Source organism: Poecilia reticulata, chromosome 22 (assembly GCF_904066995.2).
Source record: "Poecilia reticulata chromosome 22, P_reticulata-male-v2, whole genome shotgun sequence".
Classification (NCBI taxonomy): Eukaryota; Metazoa; Chordata; class Actinopteri; order Cyprinodontiformes; family Poeciliidae; genus Poecilia; species Poecilia reticulata.
Window position 1 is genome coordinate 22,749,757 of NC_088851.1, and position 13,975 is coordinate 22,763,731.

Here is a 13,975-nt window from a genome sequence, read left to right on the forward strand (position 1 = left end):
CGCGCGCCGCCTTCATGAGGCAACATTGTCTCGGTAAAAAAGCACTTATCCAGCGTGGCACTATTTTTTTTCTGTACGCACAAACTAACCAAAAACCTCCGTTTTCAGCAGAGAAGAGTTTGATCTTTTTGGACTAAGCAACCCCAGAAGGAACTCTTATGTGACCTACCCGAGGATTTGCGGGGTAACTTCAGTAAAAAAGTGACATTTTGGTTGATTTCTCGACGCGAGCGGGTCCAGCTTGACGCTGATAAGAGAGGCTCGACTCCAGCCCAACCGTCCTGACATGGACACAGCGATCATACCTGAAAAGAAAAGGTAATGTCGCGGCTAGCTGATGCTGCCCTCTTTGGTTAGTCTGGTTTTTAGGGCACTTTGAGAGCTTTGGAGTTTTGTTTTGATTTTGTTTTATTGCCAGCCGTGACATTACGGCCTTAATTTCAAGGTTAAGAGCTAGTTTCCTCTCTTCATTCGTCTCGGTGCTCTGCTAGCGCGACTAGCATTTTAGCATGCGGCTATCAGCGGCTTTTCACAATTGAAAACTATATTTTAAGCATGTTACCATTAACAAATATTATTTCAGATTCTTAATTGCTTATTCAGTTGATCCCGTTTACCTATGTGTCTGATTTAAGGCTTTACTCACCTTTTTCTGCTTTCTGCGTTTTATTGCGCTAGCCTTGATGCAACAAGAGCTTTATTTACATTTGTTTCACGGTATTGAGCCAATAACTCATCTGTGCAGATGTTTGAATTGATGTGGCAGCTTTGACAGCGTTCAGTGAACAGCTGTTTAGTTTCTGCTGAAATATTAACAGTTCTAAGTTTAGATGTGATCAAATAAGTAGTTTAAAAGCGGATGTATGTTTGTTTTAGCCACTGAAAATAGCCAGAAGTTAATTCTGTTAGTGGGATTACATCTGCTCACCAGTAAAAGGTAGAAACAACTTATTTACGGCTGCTGACGTTCTGCCAAAGGCCAAGATGTTGACCACAGGTGCTTATAGGATGAAGGTTCCCGAAATAGGTGAATGAGTTTCAGCTTAATACAGCAGTTTAAGGCCAGATTCAGGCGACAAGGGGTTCCTCACATCAAATCCTCAAGAGAAGTAACTGCTTATAGATGAGTTTTAGACTGAACTTAATGCATTTATCTATGCATTCAACATTTCTATGTAGCTTATGTATAGAGACATTTCTTTAAGGTATAAACTTAAAGAAACCAATCAATTCGCTACAGATTCAACACAAAAACAGGGGTTTTCCCCCTGTACATATTAATTAAATGCATCCAAAGTAATCCATTTTTAATGTACCAATCCCCAGCATGCAATTTAAAATACTTCTTTGAGTTTAGTTCAGATTAAAGGTTAGTTATTATTATGCTATTCATAAATGGGTGACAATCCTCATTATCTATTATAATTTGATGATAAAGTACTTATTTTAAATCAACATTACCATGAAAATCCTGGTTGTTGCATTTCTGATTTAAAAAAAAAGTGAAATATTAGGAAAAAGCACAAAAGATCAAGGTTTCCCCCAGAACACCAAGCTAAGCCTGGTGGTTTGGGCCCTATGCAGTCATTCATCCAGCAACCCACTGTTATAATTATGTGTTATTGACAGATTAATATCTGAACACCAACTGTAAAGTCTTAAAAATGCAAACATTTAAAAATAACCTTAGATAAATAAGCAATGCTAAGCCTGGCGGGTGAACAAGTAAAGCCTGGTGGCCCGCCAGGCTTATTACACTGGAGAAACCTTGAAAGATGAGTTTGTTGATACGAATTTGTCACGAATTACAATAATCATTTCAAAACAAACAAAAAAGGAGAAAAGAACCCCAGATCTTATATTTACTGATAACAAACCAACTAAGCTTCCTTAAACTTTAAACACTGGTTGTTGTTGCATTAATTATAGTTTTAGGTGGACGCTGACTAACAAAATCCTTTGGCTTTGATTTGCCTGACTTTTGTTGTTGATTTGAATATTCAAACTATTTGGACATTTTGCTGGGGCATGACTCCAAGGCAACGCTGAAAAACAAAGTTCGTAAATCAGAAAAATGTCGTCTCTAAATCCTTCTTGGACAGTTTTGTTTGATTTGATTCGTCTCACTTGACAGAATCCGGCCATCTTTAATATAATACTGGAAACATAAATGGTGCAATCCCAACTCTAAAGACGGGTAGTTGTTTCCTCAAAATATCAGCCAGGCCTGGCTGCCTGCATCAGATGTAACTTGAGCTGAGCTGTGTTGGTTTTATAAATTTTTTTCATTGAATATTGACTGTAAAACGGGGAAACCTGTTTATTCATGCAGAAACTATACAGTCATGGGAGAGGTGTTAAGTTTAAGATACTGTTTTCAAATCTGTATCCTGCTACATATTCTCAGTTCTAGCTTGTTTGGACAGTAATTATGGGAGGATGTTTGGGTTAAATGTGTGGACAAAAACAGAAGAAACGTCCTTTAATGGGATTTTCAGAGAGTAAAAGAAGCAAAGCAAGGGCCAAAATGATATATTTGCACCTTTCGTTGTAACCATTTAAGTTGTAAAAAAATATGCACAATAATTCAATTTAGTCCAATTAAAAACATAATCTTGAGAGAAAGTTATTTATATTTAATCACACAAACATTTCAGATAGTTATGAAACGGTGAATCAGGTTCAGTCTACTATTGAAATTAGTTTCAAAAGTTTTCTAAGGAAACCCATAAGACTGACTTGCAGCATTTATTGCACAATCTAACATTTTGAAAATAAATTTGCTTAATGGAAACATACCAATTTTGAAAATCTCATTTTTTTTTGATAAAAATTCTTGGTGTTTAGTTTTTTTTTTTTGGCTGTATTTTGCAAAACTACGATGGAAAGAACCAGGCGACCTGACACAAAAGAGAAGCAGTAGAACAGATCCTTTCTATGTTTCTTTGTTGGTTAAAAGTAAAAATTTAAAAACAGAAGAGTTAGAACATTTAGTTGTTGGCAGGATTACTAGATAGTAAATTTAGCCAGGTGTTAAATTAGCCCAAAAATGGCATTAAACGATAATATTGCTGCTTTGAGACTATTTAAAAATATTGATTATGCAAATTGACCCGTCAAAGAGCAAAAATTTTTAATTTTTTAGAGAACGTTGAACATTGGAACTGGAAGATGTGTATATATATTTTCTTTGCTTAAACTATATTTAATTTTAAAGAAAAGAAATAATTTCAATTAAATCCAAAATAATTACGTCTCTGTAAACAGAATTACCCTTAAAAAATAATTTTAATTTATCATGCGATTAATTGCTTATTGCAACAGGCTTGAACATTATTAATGCCAGACCATTAGAGAACTGAGAGAAAACAGTGTAATGAAAGCAAATGTCTCAAATTGGAGAGCAGTAAAAGAAGAAAGTCTGATAACTAAAAGATGAGAACAGATGGAGAGTTAACCAGTTAAAAAGATTCCCACATAGAGAAAAAGTTACAGATTGACCTGCAGATCATTTCCTTTCCATCCCAAGCTGTTGCCTGACGGATTTTTATTTTGTCAACTTGCTGCTCTCTGAACCTGAAACCCGACCGTCTGTTTGGGTCAACATCCACTTTGATTGCAATAAATACGTGTTGGGCTTTGGGCCGCCGCTGCAGGCTGGTTCGCTGCAGTTTCAGCTGGTTTCTGAGGGGTGTCTTGGTAAGACTCATCTCATCCCTTAATCACAGGGGCTTGACGTCAATAGGAGTGGCCAAGTGTGTGGTGGCTCAATGGCTGGCAATTAGCAGCTTGCTCAGAGGCTTTCAGGCAGCAGGCGGGTTACGACACAATCAAGAAACCCGGTTCTTGTGGGCGCAGAGCACAGATGTGTTTTGGTTTGTGGTTGATTTGATGAATGTGTGCATATGACCTACTTTTGTTCAACACATTAGAGCGAAGTATGGTTTGTGTTGATGAGATTTTAGAGAATATAAACGTACATTTTGATAAAAAAAAAACAAAACCAATTTGGGCTTCTTCAGCTCCCATTTCAGTAACAGACAATAAGTAGAAAGCTGCTAGTTTTGCACCTTGTTGATCTGTGATAAATTTAGCTCAGAATGTCTCAAACAATGCTAGGAAGGATGCATGGTGAAACAATGTTTGGCGTCCATTAGGCATAATATTAAATTTAACTCAGTCTTTCCTTCCTCACATTGATGACTTTAGAGTCTGTTGAACAAAATCTAAGCACATACTAATCTATTTTTCCAGTTCAAGCGTCACTTTTGACATGCATCGCATCTCTTATCTGTGCCTAACTCTTTAGTGACTGTACAGATTTATCCATTATTTATTAATGAACAGCAGAGTTGACTAAAAGTTTAAGAAGTTGCTACGATATGTAACTGATTTTGCTTTCTGATAAATTGTCCCAGAAGTTATTGCGATAAATAATATTGTTGTTTTGAGACCATTTTCAGCTTAATATAATGGTTCAATTCAATTCTGGAACTGGACGGTATTTTAAATATCCAAAACGACAAATAAAATTAATTATGATGTAAACAAATTATCCTTCAAAAGAAAAGCTTGTCGAGACCAGACTGGAGACTTTTGTTATCTAGTTATTGGTACAAAGAGAGAGAATAAATCAAGCAAATGGAAATTATCGAGCTTATTTTAATTTATCGTGCCATTAATAGATTTATTGCTTATTTCCAGCTTATAGTGAAACTTCATTTGTTCCTCCAGTCAATTTTAATTTGGTTAAAAATGAAGATTTTCTTCTTTTTTTCGATGGTAACACTTTGGGAACTGAAAGGATTTCTGTTTGTTCATTACGACGGTTTAACTGAAAGCTTGAGATCTCAACTTGCTGAGTGATTCATAATTCAGATTATTGTTGGCGTTTGTCAGTTGGATTAAGCTGTCCTTAAATCCCAGCTTGTGGTTTTTTGGATGTAGCAGCAGCTGTATTGTTCAGAAGGATAAACAAATGCTTAATTTTAAGTCTGGAGGTTTTACATCAGGAAGAATTCGACTCCTTAATCACACACAACTAGATATTTTACACCAATATGTATCAGAAATGATCATTAATGGTAGTTTTTACTGCGTTTTCTGTGTGCACGGCCATATAGGACACAAAAACCATTCATAAAAATAGCAGAATAGTTTTCACTATGAATTTGAAGACTTTTTTTAGAAATGGTTTTTAATTTTCTTGTATCTATGGCATGTTTCTGAGTTTAGAGGCAACATGATGTAAGGAATAGAAAAGCTGGTACATTTTCAAAAAAAGCAGAACTAAAAACTAGTTTGAAATTGAAGTCAAGTGTTACTGGAACATTTGACATTTTTTAACACAAAAAACCCATTAATTGCTGTCTTTAAATGTAACTTTTACTCATTTTGCAAATTGCAGTGATGAGGTTTGTGGCAGATTTGATCTCTTGTTTTGATCTATAAGAGAGAAGAACATCAACCTATTTTTATTTGTTCTTTCTTTTAGCTTCCCTTTGGGGGCGGTCATTAATTATTTATATTAGGAAGAGAGGTGATGTCACACAGTGTGTGTAGGAAAGCAGTCGGCGTGAAGCTTTCACTGTTGGGTAAATATTTTAATTGTAAACAACCTTAGCCACTGTGAATCTTTAGCAAAGTTAAATATGGACCTTACCTTTTAGATCTTTAAAAATCTGCCAGAATTTCCAAACATTTGGTTTAAAAAATAAAACTAGAGCAACTGCAGCCTTTCTGTTATCTAGTGAAAGTCCTGCTCTCTCTCCTAGCTTGACACGTCTAAATATCTTGTGGTAAAAACACTTCTTGTAAACCATTTTATCCTAAATCCAGTTAAATAAAACTCATTTAGATGCAAATGTTACATGTCCCTTCTAATAGACGTAAACTAATAGTAGATAAATATCCACAATTACAACATTCCTTTTTTAAAGGTTTTTGAATAAAGTTAAACATTTTCAGAAAGAGAATAGATACATTTTCTACATGTTGATATTGGTGGATAATTATTTAAAAGAAAAGTGAATTTGAAAAAGCTTTACTGATGCTTTTTGTATCATTCATTGGTGGAAATTCAACATTATTATTGAAAAACAGCTAAAACCAACATATCTATATTTTTAAAAAAATGTATTGGTTCTTTATTCTTTTATTAACGAAATAAATAAAATAACTGGCATTATTAAAAGTCATTGTGGGACCTACAAAATGCTGCAAATCAATTCTTCTGAATTAATTTACCAAACGACTCACTGGCTGTGTTTCCATTACAAATGTGCGCAAAACTTTGTTGTTACTCTGCTACAGTTCAAAAACACAGTTTTGCAATTGTGTTGTTTCCATTAAATTGGAAATGCAGTTAAACTCACTTGTGAATAAGTTTGTTTAAGCGATAAGCCATTAAAAAACATGCAGTGTCATCATCTTTATACCATTTCCTGTCGTCGTCGTCTTCGTCTTTTCTGGCAGTAGCAACATCTGGTTTGATCACATGACTCATGTTGCGAATGAATGTTTTCAATACAGTTTTGTGAAATACATCAATTTCAAAAAGATTTAAAAAAAACCCCACTTCATCCCATCGGCAAAACTTTCTATTAAAAAAACGAGTTTTTTTGAAATTGCCTCGTTTCTATAAGGTGAATTTATGTTTGAAACGTCAAATTGTGCAATTTTAAGGCTAATGCAGCTTCTGATATAGAAAGTAGAGAGCTTTCACTGTACTTCCCTCAGCAAAGCCATCCACACTGAAGAGTGTTGTTCCCTCAGCCTGGTAGTTCTCAGTTATCAAGGTTTTCCCCCAGAAAACTTGCTAAGCCTGGTGGTTGGGCGCTGGGCCGACATTCATCCAACAGCCCACCGTGTTTTTGAGTTTAAAAATGTTTAAAGTTGACAGGAAGTTTAGAAATATCACTTGATAATTATGTGTTATTGGAAGATTAATACCTGAACACCAACTATAACGTCTAAAAACTGCAAACATGTTTTAGAAACTTAAAAAAAAGAAGCAATGCTTAGCCTGGTGGAGGCACAAGTAAAGCCTGGTGGCCCGCCAGGCTGGGGGAAACCCTGCAGTTATGCTCTGTTGGTTTCAGATTTATTATTTGAGTATAATAAATCTGATACGAGCATTTTTCAAATTTTGAATTAAATCTCAATCAAACTCTTATGTTTTCTATAAGTTTGTTTGGCGTAAATGGCAACCATGTTTCCTGGAAAAGTTAATCTGATCTACCTGTTAGTTACACCACAGAAAAACCCATTGTGTGTGTCCTTGTCTGCTCCCTTGTGGGTGCCACAGTGTTTCTACACTTTGGGTTATATAATGGGACGACTCTTATCATCATCGCTGTAAGCAGGACGGAGCGATAGGGAGAGCAGTTCTCCTCTGAAGCAGGTCAGCACAGAGTAACTGAATACACAAACAACACTGGAAACGACAGTCAAGGTGATTCTCATGGGGGGGTGTTTGTATTTTTTATTTATTTTCCCCCTCCCGCAGCTTTTGATCCACTTGGTCACATCTGCGAGTTCAAACTTTGTTTACATTTCAACCCTCCTTGATAAACAAAGTATTTGCTGACGCAGGCTAGATTCCAAACCAAAAAATGTGAAGTGGAGAGTCGCTGGCTGAGGTCGACTGGATTATTACTGTTATGTAACAACGGGCCTCTCGGCTGGCTTTCAGAAATAGCTTCTTGTCTTTACTGCATCCGACTGCTATCTTAGTAAAAGCGTTAAGTTTGAAAGTCTGCACAGTGGAAAAACCTGATCTGGAGTCCTTTTGGTGCTTTGACCTCACAGGAATCAAGTCACCTCGTGTTACTATAAGTAGATTTATGGGTTAGTGGATTGTCTCAGGTTATTTAATAACGTCTCTGAAATATATTAATTTGAACCCCTGCCAGCAGTTATCAGCTGTTATTGTGATGCCAAAGTTCTTGAGGATGTTTAGAGGTCGACTGTTAGGCTGAGACAGCAGCTTCACAAAATGGCCTCCCAGGTCTGCCACCAGCTCACAGTGTGATCTGTTTTTATGTGAGTGCAGGTTGGAGGTGAGGGGGAAAAATACAGGGTTCAAGTAGGGATGGAATGATTAACCTGATTAATCGTGATGAGTTGGTTAGTGATTATATATTACCTGGACAACTATAAACAAAACGATGTTTTTACAAAATGAAAAAGTCTGATTTCTGTAGGAAAGGAAGCTGCAAATCATTGTAGCTCTGAAATACAATCTGCAATAGGGCTGAAACGATTAATCGCTTGTTGAAATAATCGTCAACTAATTTTGTAATCAATTAATTAACTGGAGCACACAGACTCAAAAAGAGACCGTTTGCTGAAAGATAAACGGATATATAAACATAAAAATATATACATTTTCCAAGATACAAGTCTCGGTCTGTAAATATGTTTTAGCATCTTAAATGTAAAATATATATTTTTTCCTCATATAGTTTTGACTTAATTACTGCTCTGAGTGTTGTTCTGTCAGCTCTTGGCCTTTTTTTCCAGTCTGTATACTCCAGTTAACTATTAATCGATTACTGAATTAGTTGACAATTATTTCAATAATCTATAAATTACAATTAATCTGACTAATTGTTTAACTTTTTTTTACATTCTTCCTGGAAATATCTTCTACCCAGATCTCCTCAAGTAGCCGTTTTAGCTTGATTTACATTTTTTTAAAATACCTTTTGCTATCCAATTATTAATAATCACCAGATTAGCTATACACCGTATTGATGTTCAGTCAAATGTAATAAATATTTATTAGCTGCAGATGCTACAAATGTCTTGGCATACGCGAAAAGAATGCTGTCATTGCATTTTCTTCAATAAAATGTTTATTTTTATTGTATTATAATGAATGGAATAATTTGTTTACTAGCATATTTTAATGTATTTCTACTATTGTATAAAAAGGCTAAAGTGCCTAACTGAATTTCTATTCAATTAATCACCAGAACAATTGATTAATCGACAGTCTAATCGATTATTCACTAAAATAATAGTTGCAGCCCTAGTTTTAAATGATTGTTGACAGTCAAAGCTGGGAAAGTGCGTTATTGTTGTGTAGCAGATGTTTGGCAGCAGCTGACCTGCGACTTCCTGAGAGGCAAAGCCTCAGACCTGAAAATCTTTTAATCTCAGCAGACCAATTATTTTTGCTGCAGAGCAGTTAGAGCATCACACGCGTGTAATGGAAAGTTTCACTTTCAAACCTGAAGTCTCCTGTTGCTCTGCTAATTTTAATCGGCTGCTCCAGTTTCAGAATAACAATGTCGCCCTTGGTCAGAGCTGTTGGTGCACACTGGATCGATTTTAATTGGATGTGCGTTTGGTTGCAGAGAGCTTTTTAAACTGTTGTACTTCTGGTTTTGGTGCAGCTCCAGCGTCGTCTAAATGGGGTCTCTGAAGTGCCGTAAAATCTCAGAATCAAAAGGAAAGAATCGAAGCTTTTCGTCTTGAGCTGCAAAGTTTTTATCTGAAGATCTTGTTTTTTGGGGTCATTGATGCTGCAGAATGTGATTAATCTGTCAGAACTTTGCAGGTTTCTGTCTTCGTTTCTCTCCTGGAAATGTCACAGCGATTGGTGTCGCGCTCTTCCTTTTGGTAAATCACATCTGTGGGTTGATGATGTTTCTGAAGATGCTGTTTTGTTGTAGCTGTTTGCTAGAGATGAACATTTAGATTCCAATTTTATTTATTTAGGGTCACGATTCGATTCAGAAACCAATTTTTCAATTCAATCGGTCTAAAGATTGTTTAAATTATGAGACTAACGAGAAAAATACATGTAAGACAATTCTACAAGGTTCCATGAATACCATAATTATCCCAGAAGTTATTGTGATAAACGATAATATTGTAATTTTGAGACATTTTAACTAATATAAAGGTAATGGCATAATAATGCAAGAACACATTCTCAAAGACTAAACTTTAAACTCTAATGAACATTTTAACACTGGAACTGGAAGACATTTTAAATATCTAAAGGAAATAAAACAAAACGACAAATAAATAAATTATAAAGTGCCTGTAAACAAAATTCATTAAAAAAAGATTAGTAGAGATCAAAGCACCAGATTGTAAGTAAAGTTTATTTATAAAGCACTTTTTACAGACAGAAAATCATAAAGCTCTGTACAATAAAGATCAACATTAAAGTATTTGAAGCATAAAAAACATAAAACAATAAAATCCTGACATAACAGCCTGGAAAGTCACTGTTTTCATTTAATGAAGACTTTTATCATCCAGTTTTTGGTGTAAAGAGAGAAAAACAATAAATTATGCAAATGGAAATTATTGAGCTCATTTTAATCGATTTATATTCCATTCTGCATCTAATTCTGTCAATTTAAATAGGTTTGTGTATTAGGTTAGCTTACCTGCCTGGCTTTTTCTTGAATCACAAAATATCACATTATCTGAGATATGAACAGTGAGTGGATGCATAAAGCCATCTGCAACATCCTAAACATATTCTGAAATTGTTCTTTGAGCATTTTGAATCGAGTAGGAAAAGCGATTCTCTGTAGAGTCGATTATTTTCTGCGTCTTTCCAAACTCGTTGAGGAACCCAGAACGTGTTTTTGTGACTGATCCACGGCCTTTTTCCACGCAGGGTGAGTTCGGAGCGCAGGAAGGAGAAATCAAGGGACGCGGCGCGATGCCGTCGCGGGAAGGAGTCGGAGGTTTTCTACGAGTTGTCCAAGCAGCTGCCCATCCCCCACAGCACCAGCTCCAACCTGGACAAGGCCTCCGTCATGAGGCTGACCATCAGCTACCTGCGCATGCGGAAGCTGCTCTGCATCGGTCAGTAGCCGCTGGCGGAGCGCCAACGGATCAGAGCGAAACATTCGGCTCAGCGGCTGTGATTACAAACACAGAATCTGCATTTTTTTTTGCCATATTAGCCTGTAGAGCAGATGGTAGCAGACGCCATGATTCAGTCAATAGCTGGGGTTAAAGGTGAAGTGGCTGATGTCGCCGTGTCATGATGGAGTTAAACTTATTTTTTTTATAATAAAATGGTTTTCTATTACTGAATGTCGCTGCTGTCAAAGGTGCAGAAATAATCTTCTTCCTGACACCAAAGACGTGAAGAAATGTGATTATTATGACTAAACTGGACACAGTAAATGCACTTAATCATATTTTTTACTTTTATTTATAGTTTTTGTGCTGTTATAAAAGCAACAGTGGAGAAAATATTTTTAAAAATCTGTTTTTACGTCAGAAAATTAAATGAGAAAGTAATTAAATTATGATGCATATTAGATAATACCATTAAGATTTTTTTTAAAATAATTTTTTATATTTATTTTTATTATTATTCTAATAAGAATTTGTTTAGCTGTTATGATTTCTAACCACAAAGCTACAGAAGCAGAGCGGATGTTTTCCATATTTTTTCTGATGATTTTGTCAGGATAAAAAAAAGTTTGTTTTCTCAAAATTAACTCAATTTGGAGATTCTTTAGAGCCCAAAACAAAAATTTATAAATAAATTCAGTCATCTTAATATAAGCACTGATCACATAGAGCAGGGGGTTCAAAGTGTGGCCCGTGGGCCGTTTGTGGCCGTTGAAATGATTCTGATCGGCCCTCCGACCACAAAGTAAAAATCTGTCCAACAACTCAAGACCATAAAAATTTGAAAATTGTTTTTCCTTTTAATAAGACAGCAATCCAAGATCTTTTTTTCATGTTTTTGATCTTTAAGAATTTATAGATTTAATAAAAATTTTGTTTATAATCAAGAAGGTAAAACTACAAAAAGGAAAAATCACAGTAAACTAATTCAAGTTGGCCAACATTGACACACTAATTACACATTTAAATGTAAATAAACAAGAAAATCAACTCAAATATCTTCATTCTGCAGATAAATCGGTGTGTTATTTCTGCGCCTGTGAGTAAAGGTTTCAGACAGTTTCTGGTTACAGTTGCATAATCTATTTTTTAAAATTGTGGCTCCTTATCTCTTCCAGATGAGCCAGTGGCAGAGGAGACAACAGAACTGGACATCCAGCTAAACGGCTCCTACCTGAAGGCTTTAGACGGCTTCCTGGTGATTCTGTCTGAAGACGGAGACATGATCTACATCTCAGAAAACGTCAACAAGTGCCTCGGCCTGGCACAGGTCGGTCCGTTTCACGTGACTTTGTGTTGAAATCTGGGAAATAAATGGAGACCAAATGATTTATGTTTCCCAACCGAACACTTCAAGGTCATACACACTGCAAAAACACAAAATCCTACCAAGTATTGTTGGTCTAGTGCAAATATCTTAGGAAGCATGAAATAAGTTATAAATAACTTTTCAGGAAGACATTGAAGCTTCATTTTAATAAAATAATTCCTTTAATATTGATTAAATAAAGTCCGAGTTCCACTGGCAGATTATTTCACTTGTAACGTGTGTAAAATGTCTTGTAATAAGTGAAATAATCTGCCAATGGAGCCAGAACTTTTTCATTAATATTGAGGATTTATTAATTTGAAACAAGCCAGTATTTCTTGCTTGCATATTTCAAGTGTACCGAGATATTTGCACTAGAAACTAGACCAAAGTTACTTGGTAAGACTTTGCGTTTTCGCAGTGTGAGACCTAAAATAGTCCCATCATTATCTATTTTTACTTATCAATTAGTAAAATCCTAACAATAATGTGATTTTTACTACATTCAGTAAGGATGTATAATCTTAAAACAAGCTCTTATGTCTTTCTGAAAAGTTGCTTGTGGGTCAGTTTTGTCTCATTTCAGGTGCACTAGAAATTATACCAAATATTTGGTAAGATTTTGTGTTTTTGCAGTGCAGGCGTAATAACTCGTTCATGTCTGCCTGAAATGTTGCAGCTCGACCTGATTGGACACAGCGTGTTTGACTTCACGCATCCCTGCGACCAGGAGGAGCTGAGAGAGATGCTGGTCTACAGAAGTGGTGAGCAAGTCTCTCTTCTAGACGCACCGATCCACTTTTTCCACTTCCGATACCGATGCAGATATCTGACACTTAAAATAGTCCGATACAATACAGATAAACGGAGCTGGATTGACGTGAAACCTGTTTTATTTTTAAATGTAATGAATTACACATTTATTTGGTAACTCTGCATCAGTACAGCTCAATTAAATGCACCAATAACCTCATGAATTTGGTCAAACATGCAAAAAAATCTATTTTAATTTGTCCAGTCAGTGGAATTAGTTGTATAAAAGCCAATTTAAAGTAAATAAACTGAAACTGACGAAACAAAACATGTAAAAATAAACCAACAAACATTATTTCAAATGGTTCAAAAAAGTGAAATTAGAAATAATGAATCAGAGCATGAAACATAGAACTAGACTGAATAGATCTGCCCTTAGGGATCAAACTTATAGATTTTAGATCTGTGCATCTCTAGTTTCACGTCTCATTTAAATCTGAGTTGTAGCTGCAGCTCCACTTCCTTTTTCTGTTTTTTTTTATCTCGCCACAGAGCAAACCCTTCAAACTTTTATGTCTTCTCTTTATGCAAACGAGATCAGCAGGTTGCAGTTGTAAAGAAAACCCATAAAACCGTTGGTAAAACCCTTGCTGCTCTTTTATGACTCTTAACCGACTCCATTTCTTCTTTTGTGCCATCAGGCTCCAAGAAAGTCAAGGAACCGAGTTCAGAGCGCAGCTTCTTTCTGCGGATGAAATGCACGCTGACGAGCCGGGGGCGCACCGTCAACGTAAAGTCCGCCACGTGGAAGGTACAGCAAAGAGAAATGTCTGCAGAGAAGCATTACATATTTAAGCAATCTGTCTCCTGCTGCAGGTTGATTAGATTTCAAAAAGGAGGATTTTAATAAAGCTTCAGGTTGAAGTGGTAACTCTGTTATCCTCTCAATAATCACATTACGCTTTCAGAAAGTGCTTTGAAGCGTTTCTGTTTCACTGCAGCTGCAAAACTGCAGCT

At 35.9% G+C, this 13,975-nt stretch overlaps 1 protein-coding gene across 1 annotated transcript in view; it reads left to right on the top strand.

Annotated features, from left to right (window-relative positions):
- hif1aa (hypoxia inducible factor 1 subunit alpha a) overlaps positions 1–13,975 on the top strand; it is a 22,554-nt gene continuing 8,579 nt past the window's right edge. The window contains exons 1-5 of the mRNA XM_008400026.3: positions 1–318; positions 10,646–10,836; positions 12,015–12,166; positions 12,885–12,969; positions 13,660–13,769. Coding sequence (XP_008398248.1) covers positions 287–318; positions 10,646–10,836; positions 12,015–12,166; positions 12,885–12,969; positions 13,660–13,769 — 570 coding nt within the window. The 5' untranslated portion in view covers positions 1–286. The remainder of the gene's footprint in view (positions 319–10,645; positions 10,837–12,014; positions 12,167–12,884; positions 12,970–13,659; positions 13,770–13,975) is intronic.